Source organism: Stomoxys calcitrans, chromosome 1, assembly GCF_963082655.1.
Source record: "Stomoxys calcitrans chromosome 1, idStoCalc2.1, whole genome shotgun sequence".
In the NCBI taxonomy this organism is placed as follows: domain Eukaryota; kingdom Metazoa; phylum Arthropoda; class Insecta; order Diptera; family Muscidae; genus Stomoxys; species Stomoxys calcitrans.
This window is the reverse complement of record NC_081552.1, coordinates 185162958-185180663: the sequence shown is the minus strand read 5'-3', so window position 1 is coordinate 185180663 and position 17706 is coordinate 185162958. Positions and strand designations below refer to the sequence as shown.

General features: G+C 36.8%; 1 protein-coding gene across 25 annotated transcripts in view; it reads left to right on the top strand.

The window, feature by feature from the left end:
* LOC106090695 (protein phosphatase 1 regulatory subunit 12B) overlaps window positions 1-17706 on the top strand; it is a 225032-nt gene that overhangs the window by 187498 nt on the left and 19828 nt on the right. For 15 of the 25 annotated variants that reach the window (XM_059362793.1, XM_059362737.1, XM_059362706.1 and 12 more), the window contains 4 exons: window positions 10253-10407; window positions 10554-10644; window positions 11294-11380; window positions 16390-16655. In XM_059362793.1, the coding sequence (XP_059218776.1) occupies window positions 10253-10407; window positions 10554-10644; window positions 11294-11380; window positions 16390-16515 (459 nt within the window). In that variant the 3' untranslated portion in view covers window positions 16516-16655. Of the gene's footprint in view, window positions 1-3802; window positions 5224-10252; window positions 10408-10553; window positions 10645-11293; window positions 11381-16389; window positions 16656-17706 lie in introns of those variants that run through there. The other 10 variants (XM_059363347.1, XM_059363315.1, XM_059362874.1 and 7 more) reach the window with 6 other exon arrangements.

Below are 17706 nucleotides of genomic sequence, written 5' to 3'. Positions count from 1 at the left end.
GTGACACGCCTTTCAAACTCTGCATAAAACAGGAGGTACCCTTATCACTGAGCTTAAGTTAGAATCGAGCTGACTCAAATGATATTGTGAGAGGATTGTTTTCCTCTGCTTTGTTCCTTAATGAAATTTTTGGGAAACACTAATTCACTGTTTAGTTTTCTATTCAAATCGTTCTGTTAAGAAAACGCGGCGCATCGATGTGGGCCACCTTCGTCTTACTCGTAAACCGGCAGATTTCAGTTTTCTCTGGTTAAACATCCGGACCTCTAGGTCTAGCCCAATGGATTGCTATCCGCAAGACGCTTGAGCCTTTAAGCCCAGGTGATTCGGGTTACACCCAGTTAAAAATTGTATACCAAAGGTACAAAACCCTCTGCATTTAGGATCCGCATTGGGCTATTTATGGTCGTTACCCAGGGAAGTTTCAACAAAATGTCCGCTGTGGCGTGCCCTGTGCAGTTTATTCCTGCACAGGGCACGCCACAGCGGATTGACTCGCTCTAAGGATTGACTCACTGTGTCGGTCATCATTTTGTTAAAAGCACCTATGATGTCAATGCATGTCGTCAACATGTACATCTTGTCATTTAAAGTTTCTATCCTTCTGTGCACAACCTGGTGCATGTAAGTCTTCGCTGATCTTCTCTAAACAGAGGTTTGCTGGTTGTATCTGAGCAATTCACTTGGTGTCCCATTCTTTACCATGGTTTCGTCATACGCTTCATGATGAAGCATGTAAAGCTTATAGGTCTATAAGTTTTTGGTGCCGCATAAATTGCCTTGCTGGGTGGGAATATGTGCGAGTCCTAGACACGCTAAAAATAATTCTTGTTGTTCTATTAACTGTTAACGAAATATGAATTTTACTTAATAGTATCTGGTGTTAGGCAATGTCGTTCATTTACATGTCCAATTACTTCAGTTCACTGAACTAGTTCGATTATTTAGTTAACTAGGCCGGTTCGTTCCCTGAACAGTTTGCCTTTTCTTCTCTACTTTAAATATTGGCGAATTTGTGTTAACTTGGATTGTACATAATACGAGTGGCAAGTCTAACAATCGCGTTACTGCTACCTATTCAGGTGACGATCATAGTCTAAGCCGATTATCAGAACAAAAGAAGCCATTAATGCGTGAACGAGGTTAGCTGAATAAAGTTTATAAAGGAAAATAACTAGAAATGATTAACTTCATTTCAGCCCACTGAACAAGTTCCTTCAGTTAGTTCACTAGCTTGGTTCGCTAAGTAAGCTAATTGTCTCTTTTTTACGATTGAAATAAATCACGATATTTGCGTGATTGCAGTTTATAACCGTGCCAACAGTGCCACAATCACAACTATCATCCCATTATGTGGGAATCACGCGCAAAGCTGATTGTTACGAAAGGAGCCAAGATGAGTGAACAAGGAAAGCTAAATGAGATGGAGAGTGGAATGAAATAGAAATTTTGTTCACTGAACTAAGTGATCGCTTTAGTTTATTTCAGCTTACTGAACTAGTTTATTCAACTCGTTAGTTTAGTGAGCTGTTTGTCTTTTTTCGTATTTTCGAATAACGGCTCCTTTGTATTTTAGGAAGTTTTTTAAATTTGCAACAGTGGCAACAGTATCACAATCGTATTACTGTCACCGCATAAAGTGGCAATCAGGCGCAAAGCCAACTATTACAAAAGAAGCCACGATGAGTGACGAGGTAGCCTGAAAAGAGATGGAGAACGAAGAGAACTAGAAATTGTGTTCACTGAAGTAAGCGATCACGTTACTTCATTTCAGCCCACTGAACTAATTTGTTCAACTAGCTCACTTGATCGGTAAGTTTAGTGAGCTGGTTTGTCTCTATTCGTACTTTCGAATAACGGCACCTTTGTATTGTAGGAAGTTTGTAAATTTAGAACAGTGGCAACAGTATTACAATCGCATTATTGTCGCCACATAAAGTAAGAATCACGCTCAAAGCCGACTTTAATAAAAGAAGTCACGAAGATTGATCGAGGTAAACTAAAAAGAGGTGGAGAACAAAAGTTAGCTTAAAGTGGTAGTTTGCCATCAAACTCAGACGTTTTCGTCCATAGTGATACCTTTACCGTTGAACTATTCAACAACTTGCAAATGTTCACTTCCGCTAAATCAGACAAATTACCAAAGAAATGAGAACCTAAAGTGGACTACGGACTACCAGTGCGGGACACACACACATCAGATGTTCTATAATCTCTTCTTCCACGATGTCCTCACAGCTTCTGCAAAAATCGTTACTGGCAACTTTTAGTCTGTCAGCAGAAGTGAGAAACGAGTGAACAGGTGAGCTGAAAGGAGTTGATGAACGAAAAGAACTAAACATTTTTTTCACTGAAGTAAGCGACCACTTTACCACTAGTTCACTTACATGGTTTGTTTAATGATTGAATGGATTGAACCAGTTCAGCTCGTTCATTTTAGTGATCTGTTCAATTGAACTAGTTCACGAATAACATAACTGCATGGTTCTTACACCATCTTGGCTCTGAGGCTAGCCGCCTATGACGCCAAATGCCTGGATTCAAATCCCGGCATGAACATCAGAAAAATTTTCAGCGGCTACATTTATGAGATATTCTGTCATGTTAAAATTTCTCCAACCAAGTGGTGTCGCTATGCGGCACGCCGTTCGAACTCGGCATATAAAAGAAGGTCTGAGCTTAAAAACTTTAATCGGACTGCACTCATTAATATAAGAGAAATATCCCCTGTTCCATAATGGAAAGTTAGTGGGAAATTTATTAGTAGTAGTATGATGCTTACATGTCCCATGCCCCCACCACAAAATGTGGCAACCATTCCCACAACATATTAATTGAACAAATGAACGGCAAATAATTGTGAATGAATGAAAAGTCAGTTCACATATGCGATTGCAAATGCAAATTTGCCAAGGAACTGGGGCAAACTTCCCACATATCACTAAGTGCTGTCCGACTTTTTCTGTTCGTTCATTTCATTGACGTGTTCAAATGAACTAGTTCGATCAGGAACTATACATCAACTACGCCGTATCTACATTCTTTGTTTAAAGAGAATAGCCTTTGGGTCCTTTTGTTGATATTTTAAAATTAAAAAAAAAAAAACATTTCAAAATTTTGTAGCTCCAATTTTCTTTAAATATAAGAAACTACGCAATAAAATCTAAGAAAATATTATTTTGCGAAAATAATAATTAACACCATTAACAATTAAATTATGTGCCAAAGAAAGAAAAAAAAAAAGGAAAAGATTTAAGAGGTGATACCTTGTTTTCTTCCTAATGCTTTTCATCCACTATCCAAATAACAGCTTCTCAGCTAGTGGGGAAGCAGCAATGGAAGGGTAAAGATTCATTGTACTGTAATTAATTTGACCATAAATTTTGGCGCTTAATTTGGTGTAAATAATGAGATGAATGAAAAAGCGAAAAAGAAAAACCACACCAAAAAACAAAATTAAAACAATTGTTGGACTAAGAAGAGAGTCTGTATGACGCCAAACGTTGTTGTAGTATTGGTCCTAATGTTGTTGTTTTTGCCATCTTTGCTGGTCCAATGATATTGTTGGTGGTATAAAAATAAATATTAACGCTTCCGCATTGTTTATAAAAACCTAAATAATTTATAAGCGGAAAATCGAATCTTCAATAGGTGTATTGGTAGCGCGTCTACATGTGCCATACAACAAAGGAAACTTAAAATGCGTTGTTATAATTTTTCCTGGTTCATTACAACTGAGTTTGCGGAGAACTTGAAAATATTTGCTACGATTTCCTTTTTTTTTCTTTGCCCCCATTTTAAGATACAACAAAGGAAGTTTGTTTCTTTCAATAAAACCATTTCTACGATTGGGACAATTTTAAAATGTCCTTTCGTTCGTCGCGCTCGCGCACCTCGCAGCCTATGGCATCCACGTCATCATCATCGCGGCGACGTTCCTTGTCCAGTTCCAGAGCCCAGCCCTCTACAGGAGCCTATAATTACAATGGATCTTCATATAGCAGTGGTTTAGGCACTAATGGCTATTCTTCGTCAGCATCATCTTCAAGACCCTTGAGCACAGGCTATTATCAAAATGGTTATGGCTCCAATGCGGGGGGCTCCTCTTCATACTATCAGAGTCCCTATACCAGTGCATATTCTTCGAGAGAAAGTCTATATGGCGGTGGTGCCTCGTCATCACGCAACAGTAATAGTTACTATGGAAATGGTAATAAAACATTGTCATCCAGCTACCGTCATGAGTATATGGCTGCTTGTGCTAAGGAAAAGACAGCAAATGACAAAGCTGCTGCAACCACTACTTCAGCTACTACTGCTGCCGCTACTAAAATATCAAGATCAGCATCGCCATTAGCATCTAGCAGCCATCATCTACATCATCAGCATCAGCAGATTCATCATCACTCAATAACCATATCTTTAACGCCCCCACCTCCGTCACCCAACACAACCTCAACCACAAACAACTCGTCCCTAGGCAGCCAACATCATTATCCTTATCATCATCAACATCAAGCTTATGTAACCAATGGCAACAATCCTTCTGCTAATGGTGTTTATAAAATGAATCACTCTCTACCAACTTGCCTAAAGTCCTATATGCGTTCACCGCATGCAGCCTCTCCCTCACCCTCATCCAAATCGTCATCGCCCTCATACGCTTCCACAGCTTCTGGCCTTTATTCTTCTAGTTCCAATACAAACTCGAATTCCTCTACAACACATCCAACTGAAGGCAATGCAAAATTTCTATATTCCAATTCTTGCTCTTCGCCCTCGCCCTCAATGTCTACACATGCCGCTGCAGCCTCGTCCAATGGTTATGATACCCCCTCGTCGCGTTACAATTCAAATTCCTCGTACAACAGTTACAAAAGTCCCTATGCCTCGTCCTCGTATGACAATGGCATTACCACCGCCTCGCTTAGTTTGGGCTCAGCATCAAAAGGTTCCTCCAACAGCTCGTATTTGAAAAATTCCCCCAGTAGCCGATCTCTTAGCACCTCTAAGCCATTGTCCACCTCAAGCACAAGTTTGAATGCATATTCCTCAACGTCGTCTGCTTCTGCGTCCACACCAAATGCTGCCGCCATGGCGGCCATTGTCTCACGCAGCAATTCATTGCGTGAGCAAGAACGTAAATCGCGAACACGTTCGCGTTCACGCACAGCAGCACAAAGATCTCTCAGTGCATCTTCGGAGAAGAGTGAAGGTTATGAAGTACGTTTGTGGAGGGGGTTATTTAAAGTTTTTTTTCTTTTTTCATATTGGGGGGCATGTAAAAATGTAAAATTGGAATTTTTTTTGAGTTTTGAGAGTGCATAAAATGCAAAAAGATCTAATTAAAAAATTTCTTTTGACATTGAGGAAGAACAAAGACGCTTACCAAAACACCGACGATAAAACATAATTAAAATAATTTTTAAATAAATAAAAAAGGGAATAAAAATGAAAAATTATAGAGAATAACAATAAAGGAAGGAACATCAAAAATACAATAAACTAAATAAAAAAATTATAAACATAATTCTTTTTGGCGGCAAGCCTCATATAAAAAGCATAAAAATAAAAATAAAATAAAATAAAATATGTGAAATAAAACAAATAAAAGGCATTGAGTTTGGCCGGGGTCAACTTTGAATACCCACCACCTCGGCTATATTTAAACAGCAACTCGCTAACATCCGGTGAAAAATGCACGATTCTTAACCTATAGCAGCTATATCGAAAAATGTTCCGATCTGGACCAAACTCGCCACAATTCTTTAGCTTTACTTGCCATTACAGAAAATGTATTCCTTAAGCCAAACGTAGAATAGATGCCCAAGTACCTTGATCTTCTGTGATTCTTCTTCAATTCCTGACACCTAGTTTCGAGATGTCGCTCTCCACTTGGTCGCTCCATTGGAGTTTTGGTTGTTGTTGTTGTAGCCACATTCTCATGTGACGATCCCCGTCAAGGTCCCGTAGGTGAGCAATCTCGTTTGGGTCCAAAGGACCGATCGACGCGGGAACAGGGTAGCTATTGTATATTTAAGGCGTCAATAACTCGCTTCGTCATATCGAGCATCATAGGCGCTCAGTATTTGTGCAAGAGCCGTTGCCGCCCGGCCTCTTAATGAGACTCTCCGCTCCATACCGCTGATTGTCCGCGGCCGACATTACAGCTACTTCGTATGAAGCATTCAACTATCCGCAACCTGTGGACGCCCGGTAGCTCACAGCTAAGCTTCTCGTCACAGCAATGAACACCACACAGATCGGACCTCAATGTTTCGACGTGTGTGCTGCTCACAGCTATCCCGTGCTAGGATTTTTGGCCTTCCCCTTTTGCGTTTTCTGCGCCTTCAAAAGACTTCATTGCTGGAGCTTCTTCAACCATTCCGACAACATGTGCTAGCCAACACAAACGTTGTATTTTAATGCTTTTAACTATGCTATCGTGGTCATACAGCTCGAGGTTCATACGCTACAGTTCACTGTTCAAAATCTCAGTAAAATCTGGTAATAAAATTGTCTTTAATGTGTTGAAGACCATAAATCGGGAGATCGTTGTATATAGTAGCTATATCCAAATATGATCCCATCTTCACCATATTTGGATATTACAATTCGTACATATGAGAACCGGAGGTCTATGATGCTGAACGCACGGGTTTGAACCATGGCGAGACCATGACAAAAAATATTTATCAGTGGTGGTTTTCCCCTCCTAATGCTGGCAACATTTGTGAGGTACTCTGCCATATAAAAACTTCTCTCCAAAGAGGTGTCGCACTGCGGCACGCCGTTCGGACTCGGCTATAAAAAGGAGCCCCTTATCATTGATAGAAAAATTACAGTACTTTGCCAATACCGCATGATATTATTTTGATCTCGTCTTTTTTAAAATACCAAATTTTTAATACTATTTGGTATTAATTCAATACCAGACAAAGGAGGCTATTAAGAATTGACGGCATCACATTTGAATTTTTGTTATCGCACCATTATAAATATTTGTTAAACAAATAAATAAATTGTTTTAATACAATTTGAGTGCGTGAAAACCTGTTCAAATACTCGAAAACGATGAAAATAGAAATAGTACATATTCTAAGGACATTCTGTATCAAAAAAAATTATAGTTTCTTGTGTGGAAAACGATAGTCTCTTGTGTGGCAACTTTTGGGAATCAATTGTTAAATACAAAGAATTTGTAATTATAAATAGTCGAAATAAATTAGATTACAATTATTTTCAACTTTTTTTTTGGTTCGTTAAGGGGTGGAATTATCAATAACGGTTTGGTACTAAAACCAACAACGGTCTCGTGCTAAAACCAATTACTTATTGGTATCGAAACCAATACTAGTTCGGTAATAAGGCTAGTACCAAACGGTACTAATCATTTTATGTTTTATTCATACCATCCGGTAAGGGGCGGAATTATCAATAACGGTTTGGTACTAAAACCAACAACGGTCTGGTGCTAAAACCAATTACTTATTGGTATCGAAACCAATACTAGTTCGGTAATAAGGCTAGTACGAAACGGTACTAATCATTTTATGTTCTATTCATACCATCCGGACGGGGATATTCACGATGGGCATATTCATTTTGTCATTCCGATTAGCGTAAAAATCTAAGACCATCTAGTCATGTCCGTCCGTCTGTCTGTTGAAATCACACTACAGTCTTTCAAAATAGAGATATTGAGCTTAAACTTTGCACATACCCTTTTCTTGTCCCTAAGCAGGTTAAGTTGGGCTATATCGGACTATATCTTGATATAGCCCCCATATAGACCGATCCGCCGATTTAGGGTCTTAGGCTCATAAAAGCCACATTTATTTTACGATTTTGATGAAATTTGGAGCAGTAAGTTGTGTTAGGCCCTTCGACAACCTTTCTTCAATTTGGCCCAGATCGGTTCAGATTTGGATATAGCTGTCACATAAACCGATCACCTGATTTAAGGTCTTAGGCCCATAAAAGACGTATTTATTGTCCGATATTTCCGTAATTTGGGACAGTAAGTTGTGTTATGCCCTTCGACATATTTCTATAATTTGGCCCAGATCAGTTCAAATGTGGATATCGCTGCCAATGAGACCCATCGCCTGATTTAAGGTCTTGGGCCCATAAAAGGCGCATTTATTGTGCGATTTCGCCAAAATTTAGGACAGTGTGTTAAGTTAAGCCCCTTGACATACTTCTGCAATATGGCCGAGATCGGTCCAGATTTGGATATAGTTGCTATTAGAGCGATCTCTCGATTTAAGGTTTTGGGCCCAAAAAAGGCTCATTTATTGTCCGATGTCGCCGAAATTTGAGACAGTGAGTTGTGCTAGGCCATTCGACATCCTTCTTCAGTTTGTCTCAGATCGGTCCAGATTTGGATATAGCTGTCATATAAACCGATCACTCGGTTTAAGGTTTTGGGGCCATAAAAGTCGAATTTATTGTCCGATTTCGCCGAAATTTGGGACAGTGAGTTGTGTTAGGCTCTTCGAAATTTGCAATTTGGCCCAAAGACGGTCCAGATTTTGGTAAAGCTGCCATATAGACTAATAACTCGATTTAAAGTTTTGGCCCCATAAAAGCCCCATTTATAATCCGATTTCACTGAAATTTGACAAAGTGACTAATGTCAGGCTTTTAGATATCCGTGTCGTATATGGTTCAGATCGGTTTATTTTTAGATATAGCTACTTCAAAGACCAATATTTTGTTATACACAATTGAAAAATGACTTGCACTTATTAGTATTTGGTCCATATCGGATCATATTTCGATATAGCTGCTATGGGGCATAAGGTACGCATTTTTCACCGGATATTGACAAAAGGTGGTTTACATATATACCCGAGGTGGTGTGTATCCAAAGTTCGTTTTTTTTCTGATCAAATTTTTATACCCTCCACCATAAGATGGGGGGTATACTAATTTCGTCATTCTGTTTGTAACTACTCGAAATATTCGTCTGAGACCCCAAAAGTATATATATTCTTGATCGTCGTGACATTTTATGTCGATCTAGCCATGTCCGTCCGTCTGTCCGTCTGTCTTTCGAAAGCACGCTAACTTCCGAAGGAGTAAAGCTAGCCGCTTGAAATTTTGCACAAATACTTCTTATTAGTGTAGGTCGGTTGGTATTGTAAATGGGCCATATCGGTCCATGTTTTGATATAGCTGTCATATAAACCGATCTTGGGTCTTGACTTCTTGAGCCTCTAGAGTGCGCAATTCTTATCCGATTGGAATGAATTTTGGCACTACGTGTTTTGTTACGATATCCAATAACTGTGCCAAGTATAGTTCAAATCGGTCCATAACCTGATATAGCTGCCATATAAACCGATCTCGGGTCTTGACTTCTTGAGCCTCTAGAGTGCGCAATTCTTATCCGATTTGAATGAATTTTGGCACTACGTGTTTTGTTATGATATCCAACAACTGTGCCAAGTATAGTTCAAATCGGTCCATAACCTGATATAGCTGCCATATAAACCGATCTTGGGTCTTGACTTCTTGCGCCTTTAGATTGCGCAATTCTTATCCGAATTGAATGAATTTTGGCTCGACGTGTTTTCTTATGATATCCAACAACTGTGCCAAGTATGGTTCAAATCGGTCCATAACCTGATATAGCTGCCATATAAACCGATCTGGGATCTTGACTTCTTGAGCCTCTAGAGGTCGCAATTATTATCCGATTTGCCTAAAATTTTGTACGACGGATTCTCTCATGACCATCAACATACGTGTTTATTATGGTCTGAATCGGTCTATAGCCCGATACAGCTCCCATATAAATCGATCTCTCTATTTTACTTCTTGAGCCCCCAAAGGGCGCAATTCTTATTCGAATTGGCTGACATTTTATACAGGCATCCAACATATAATTTAATTGTGGTCCAAACCGGACCATGTCTTGATATCGCTCTAATAGCAGAGGAAATCTTTTCTTATATCCTTTTTTCCCAAAGAAGGGATGCCCGGAAAAGAACTCGACAAATGCGATCCATGGTGGAGGGTATATAAGATTCGGCCCGGCCGAACTTAGCACGCTTTTACTTGTTTTATTTATAAATGTTCACATGGTATTCGTATTTACCAAACTCAAAAATTCCAACTTAACATTTTTAAGCAAAAAAATTCTATTAAAAAAAGAAATTTGCATTCGTTTATTTAACTTTATCAATTTTATTAAATTTTAACTTGTACCATCCTATATTGAATCGAAACTTTTATATTTTTCCAGAGCGGTGGTGAAAGTCGCGGCTCACGGTCACGTGCCGGTAGCACGGTGTCGGTGTCAACATCGACCACCTCAGCAACAGATGATAAGAAGACACGTGATAAAACAGAAAACAGTGGTGATAATATAGATTACAAAGCTCTATGGGAAGCTGTCAAGTAAGTAAGAAAAAGAGAAACCAAAAAGAAAAAAGGAAAAGATGGTTTCCCAAGTGGTTTGCCAACAAAGCTGAGTTTTATGTAATGTACTTTATGTTTAGATAATTATTTAAAACCTTTTATTATAAATTTCTCTTTTGCATTAGATTGGAGAATGATAAACTCAAGCAACAGCTTAAAAAGAAAGATGAAGAAGTTGTACAAACTCGAGCCACCTTGGAAAGATTTGCTAATGCTGTAAGTAATTTTAAAAGTTTTTCAAGTTTTTTTTTCGGTTTTATTCTTCCTAGACTTCTTCACTGTCAAGTGATCCAAATAATTATAATGATAGAGGAAACTAATAGCTGGGTGAACATATAAATGCATTTTTAATATATAAAAAGTTTTTTTTCTTAACATACATTTTGGTTTTGTATATAAATAAGAAATTGAAAAAAAAAATCTCAAACCAGAAATTTTAAAAAGTGAAAAGAACTCTCCAAATAGTTTATGGCGCTTGTCCCTATCTCTCTGTCTTTTTTACTCCTTTACTTATCTGCCCCCCCCCCCCTATCTTGGGGTTATCGTTTTGTTTAGTACAAAGCTTCACACCACTGCCCTCACACTTTGTAAAAAGCAATTTTGCTAATATGATTTCTATACAAAGGACCCTGAAGCAGTCCGTTTAAATTTCGATATCCCCCCTATAACTCTGGCGGTTAATTTTTTCTCTTGGTGTAAATTAAATTCCAATTGAAAAGCAAATAACTTTTTAACCTTTTCTAATTTTGTAAATATGCACTTGAAAATTTACACAAAAAAATTGAAAGCAAAAAAAAAAAAATATTCAAATTAGAAGCCAAAACACCAAAACTCTTTTTCTTTGCAAATATTCACATTTTTGCAGACCAATAAAAATTCTCTGTCAGAGATTGAAAAGCGCGAAAGGAGAGCTATGGAACGAAAACTTTCCGAATTGGAAGAAGAGCTTAAGGTAAATACCTTTAAAAATCTTAAAATTTATTGTTACTCTTTGTTGTTGTTTTTTTTTTTTTTGTATAATTTCCTTGGTCACCAATACTCTCTCTCTCTCTACTTCTCTTAACAAGCGAATTAATTTTTGCTGAAACTTATAAACTTTTTTTTATTTTGTTAATTTAATTTTTTGTTAACAAAAGTAACACTGCAATAAACAAACAAACAAACTACTTCAAATGCCGCCAACGCCGCCGCTGACCCTGCCTTTTGTTTACAAACAATTTAATTACTTGTTATGCTTTTTTGTTGATAATTTTCCTTTTTTTTTTGTTTGGTTGACGTACATTTTTGTATACACAAAAGTATGACTTGTGTACTTTTACTTTTGTTGGCAATGAAACGTTGATAACAATATTTTTAATGTGTTTATTGCTTTCATTTTTGATTTGTTTATGCCTAAACCCGTCGAACTCAATTTTTCGAAAGCACTCATTTTTTTAGATGTACATTTGGATTATTTTAGTTTCAAAAACTCGCCTCTCCCACAACAAAAATTCTTGGCTTCAAACATTTCAATAATAATGAAACAAAAGTATTAAACATTTATCAATTTTTATATATTCATTGTTTTTTGAAGATGAAAGTTTTGTTGCTAAACAATTTGTGGAAATTGTTTAACAAATAAAACAAAATAAACTTTGGTTCTTAAAAAAAACCTCAAAGCCTAAAAGTATGCTACATTTTAAAGAGCAAAACAGGAGTGGGTGGTTAATTTCCCGCCACCACATAGTGGCATATTGTAAAATCGTAGAAATAATTTTGCAAACTATGAACGACCAAGGATGACGTTAAAGTCCTTTTGCAGCAAATGTCTGAGCAATACCGAAATAACCAAAAAACATATATGTATATATGTTATATATAAAACTATACTCACCCCCAAAGGATGTGGGGCTATACTTATCTATTTATTCCGTTTGTAACACCTTGAAATATTGATATTGGACCCCATGAAGTATATCTATTCTTGACAGTCTCGACATTTTGAGTCGATCTAGTCATGTCCACACGTCCATCCGTCAGTCTATCGAAATCACGATAGCCGTCGAACGCGTAAAGCTTGAAATTTTGCGCAGATATTTACTATTGATGTATGTCGTTGGGGATTGCAAATAGGCCATATCGATTCAGATTTGGATATAGCTCCCAAATAAACCGATTGTGCATGTAGTGTCCTGTTATGGCTTCCAATAACAGAGCCAAGTACGATCAAAATCGGTCTATAACCTGATATAGCTTCCATATAAACCCATCTCCCATTTTGACTTCTTGAGCCTTTACAAGACGCAATTTTTGTCCGATTTGGCTGAAATTTAGCATGTAGTGTTTTGTTATGACTTTCCACAACTGTGCCAAGCACCGCCCAAATAAGTGTATAACCGAATATAGCTCCAATATAAACCAATCTCCCGATTTGACTTCTTGAGTCCTTACAAGCCGCAATATTGAGAAAAACAACAAGGTGTTCAACCTTAATGCTTATTTTATCGCCGCGTTAGAAACACAATGCCACAGAAGATGCTTGGCCGTATATTACATCTTGACATCCTCATGGAATTTCGCCTCCTTCGGCGTAGAGCCTGACGTTGCAATTTCCAACCTGTCAGTAGTCCTAAGTCATGTTTCCTCAGCCCTTATACAATATAAAATATGTACTTTACCACGTGAATCTTAGTTACAGAGGTTGGGCCATTTCGCTGCATGGTTACTTCTGACTTACTCTCCCACTGCCTCATTACCCGCCATTCATTAATATCCCGGAACTCAGCAACGCCTGATTCTACGATTTTACAAGGAGCGTGTATCCGAAGATGGTCTTTGCATTTCTCAAACGAAGCCAGAGCGCTGCCTGACTTTCCACGTAGATCGTACTAGACGAAGATGATGGTCGTGAAACGGTTCTGCCCGAAATCGCTTGCAAATCCTTCAAGGCAATTAAGGCTTCCGTCTGAAACAAGCCAAGACATGACATGGCCAACACGTTGATCGTACTAGTCGATGATGGTGGTTGTCACTTGATTCTGACCCGAAATCGCTTGCAAATCCTTCAAGGCCATCAAGACTTCCGCCTAACCTGGACCTATAGCAATTTTGCATGTAATGTTTTGTTATGGCTTCCAACAACTATGCCTGGTAGGGTCCGAATCGTTTTATAACCTGATATAGCTCCCATATAAACCGATCCCCCTATTTGATTTCTTGAGTCCCTACAAGCCGCAATTTTTGTCCGATTTCGCTGAAATTTTGAATGTGATGTTCCGTTATGACTTTCAACAAATGTGCCAAGTACGGTCCGAATTGGTCTATAACCTGATATAGCTCCCATATAAACCTATCTCCCGATTTGACTTCTTGAGCCTTTACAAACCGCAATTTTTTCCGATTTGGCTGTAAATTTGGCATGTTGTGTTCCGTTATGACTTCCAACAACTGTGCCAAGTTAGGTCCAATTTGGTGTATAACCTGATGTAGCTCCCATATAAACCGATCTCCCGATTTGACTTCTTGAGCCTTTACAAGCCGCAATTTTTCCGATTTGGCTGAAATTTTGCATATAGTGTTCCGTTATGACTTTCAACAACTGTGTCAAGTACGGTCCGAATCGGTGTATAACGTGATATAGCTCCCATATAAACCGATCTCCCGATTTGACTTCGTAAGTCCTTATAAGCAGCAATTTATGTCCGATTTGGCTGAAATTTTGCATGAAGTGTTCTATTACGACTTCTAACAACTGTGCAAAATACAAACCAAATCAGTCTATAACCTGATATAGCTCTCATGTAAACCGATCTCTCAATCATCCTTGTTCGGTTCCTAGAGCTTTAATTTTTGTTTGTTTGATAGATGTTTGGTATGTAGAATAAAATTACGCCCTTCAACCAAATTTGTTTTATATAATTTTTTAGCAGAATTTATGGTGGTGGGTTCCCAAGATGAAGCCCGGCCGACTGGTTTGGACCGTATTTGGCACAGTTTTTAGAAGTCGCAATAGAACACTTCATGCAAAATTTCAACCAAATCGGACATAAATTGCTATTTGTAAGGACTTACGAAGTCAAATCGAGAGATCGGTTTATATGAGAACTATATCAGGTTTTAGACCAATTTGTACCGTACTTAGCAAAGTTGTTAGAAGTTTTAACACCACTATGGTCCAAATCGGTCCATAAACTGATATAGCTGTCATATGAACCGGTCTGTGATCTTGACTTCTTGAGTTTCTAGAGGGCGCAATTGCAATCCGAATTGGCTGACATTTAGCACGACGCGTTTCGTTATGACTTGCAACAACGGTGTTAAGTATGGTTCAAATCGGCTCATAACCTAGTATAGCTGCCATATAAACCTGAATCTTGACTTTTTGAGCCACTAGAGGGCGGAATTTTTATCAGATTTGGCTGAAATTTCGCATGAGGTGTTTTGTTATGACTTTCACAAATGTGCCAAATATGGTTTAAATCGGTCCATAACCTGATATAGCTGCCATATAAACCTATCTTGTATCTTGACTTCTTGAGCCACTAGAGGCCGCATTTCTTATCCGATTTGGCTGAAACTTCGCATGAGGAGTTTTGTTATGACTTTCATAGGTCCATAACCTAATAACAGCTGCCATTCTTGATTTCTTGAGCCTCTAGAGGGCGCAAATATTATCCGATTTGGCTGAAATTTTGTACAACGGCTTCTCCCATGACCACCAACATGTGTGTCTAAATCGGTCTATATCTTGATATAGCTCCCCTATAAACCGATCTCCCTATTTTACTTCTTGAGCTCTTAAAGGGCGCAATTTGTGGTCTCCAACATTCAATTCAATTAGCATAGCATTTCTTTTCTTTTATGCCTTGTTTGTCTAAAAAGAGAGAACACGGCAAACGCGATCCATGGTGGAGGGTATATAAGATTCGGTCCGGCCGAACTTAGCACACATTTTTTTATTATTATTTTTTTTTATATACTCATTCTCAAATTCTAACTACTATACCATCCAAATGTTGCTTAATTTTTCCAAGAATAGAATGTCAAAAGCGGCCATCACATTGAGTGTTATATTTTGTTACATTTTGTCTCTTGCGTTTTTTGTGTGTCACTTGCCACATATCATCTGTCATCTCTTCATCATCTATCATCCAATATCATCTCATCACTCAGTCAAACATCATCTACGTGTTATAGATTTACAACGAACATACTCTGCCATCAACCAATCACAGACAAGAAACAAAAAAAAAAAAAAAAGAAAACACAAATCAAAAACTAATTTATTTCCCCCTCATTCTACCACAAGGAGGGGAGATAGCTAAATTATCATTCATTAAATAAACATTTACATAATGTATATAGGCATCAATTATACTCTTCCCCCTCGCTCACAACCTGATAATTTTTGTTGTGTTATTCTCACATTGTTTGTTTGATTTTTGATTTATTTTCGTTAAAAAGCATTAATTACATTTTAATGTTGTTTATGCTTTTGTTTAAACTTTCCCAGCACGTTCTTTATTTTGTTTTGTTTTAAAATACCATTAAAATAATGACGAATTGTGAGTGTCTTTTACATCTATTTAGCACCATACATCACGTAATCATTGCTGCTGCTGGTTATATACTTTTAGGCCTTTATGAAAATGCCTAAAAGTATGTTTCTTTTTTTTGTTATTATTTTCTGTTTAGTCATATCCATTTTGCCCCTACTCCAGTACATATCATAAAACGTTTTTCTTTTGGTTTTGAAAATTTCCAAATTTATTTTCTTGCCATTTCCATTTCCTTAAAAAAGAAAACTCGTTTCTCTCGCTCTCTCAATCTCTCTCTCTCTTTTAATTTCTAAATTTCCCCTCCACGTTTTGTGTTTGTGCCATATGATCTCAAATCGAAAACTTTCTCTCAAATTCATGCATTTGTTTTTTTTTTCTATTTCTCTCTTTCCACATTTCTATTGTTTTGTTTTTGTAATTGTAGCTACTACAGAAGCTAAAGAATGAGAACGAACGTTTACGTGCTGAAAATCGTGCTCTTACGCGTGTTGTCTCAAAGTTGACCTCATCAGCCCAGAGTCAACTTTCGAAAGCCAATAATAAACAATAAAATAAAACTTAATTTATACATAAAAAAAAATAAACTAAAAAGAGAAGAACAAATAGCTAAACAAGCACAACAATGATAAAAAGAAACTCAAAATAATCTCATAATCATTGGACTTAAAAAAAAAAAAAAAATCAAAACAAGCCAATTTAGTAAAGAAAAACGAACTTAAGAAATTGAAAACTGCTTTAGAACTTTAAATCAAAACATTGAAATTAAAAAAAAAAGAAACCAAAAATCGTAGTTAAACATAATTTTTAGTGAAAATGTTTGTTTTCAGTTGTTATTTTCTTTTATTTATCTCTTTTTACTTCCTTAATGAAGGTGGAAAACGATTTTCTATTTTTTTTTAGTATTTAAGTCAGCTAAGAAAAGTATTTAACTGGATATTCATATATACTATACACATCATATCCATACATATACGATTGTATACATACATAATTTCGATATATCATTAAAAGTGCATAAATACATAGTCATAGTTTAATAATTTATTGTTGTGGTTTATAAATTCTACAATAATAAGGTGTCTTCTTTTTGTTGAGATAACATATCATTTTGCTCTCTGCCTAAAATTTAAATTTATAGAAAATTAGTAAAAAATATACCAAAAAATTTTTCCGATATTAAAAAAAATAATATTTTTTAAATGGATTGTACTTGGTGTGTGTATTTTTTTTAAAGAAAAATGTTGCATAAATATTGGAAAAAACAAAACTTTTTTCTATGGATAAAAAAAATCTTCTTTCTATGGATGACAAAAAATATTTATTTATATATATCCCTTTTATACCCGGATGTATCAATTTGTGAGGTGGAAAGTTTTAGCTTAATTTATATTAAAAAAATCTCTTCTCTGCCAACTTATTTCTTTTGTATTTTTTCTTTTTTTTTGGAAAGCACTTAAGTTATAAAGAAAAAACTTTTTTTTGTTAAGTTTCATTATGAAAATATTAAAAAAAAAATTTTAAAATTCCCAGACCTCACAAATTATGCAGCTTGGTCTAAAAGGAATATATCACTTATGTATATTGGATTTTTTTTTTAATCCTATAAAAGTTGCACAACTATCGCATTACTCGAGTTCTTGCTATATTTGTTGACAATCCTTCCTTTGGATAACAACATCATGCATCTTGGAGATTGTATTCTTTCTGCCATTTGGGATATATTACCTTACCAAAGAACTGA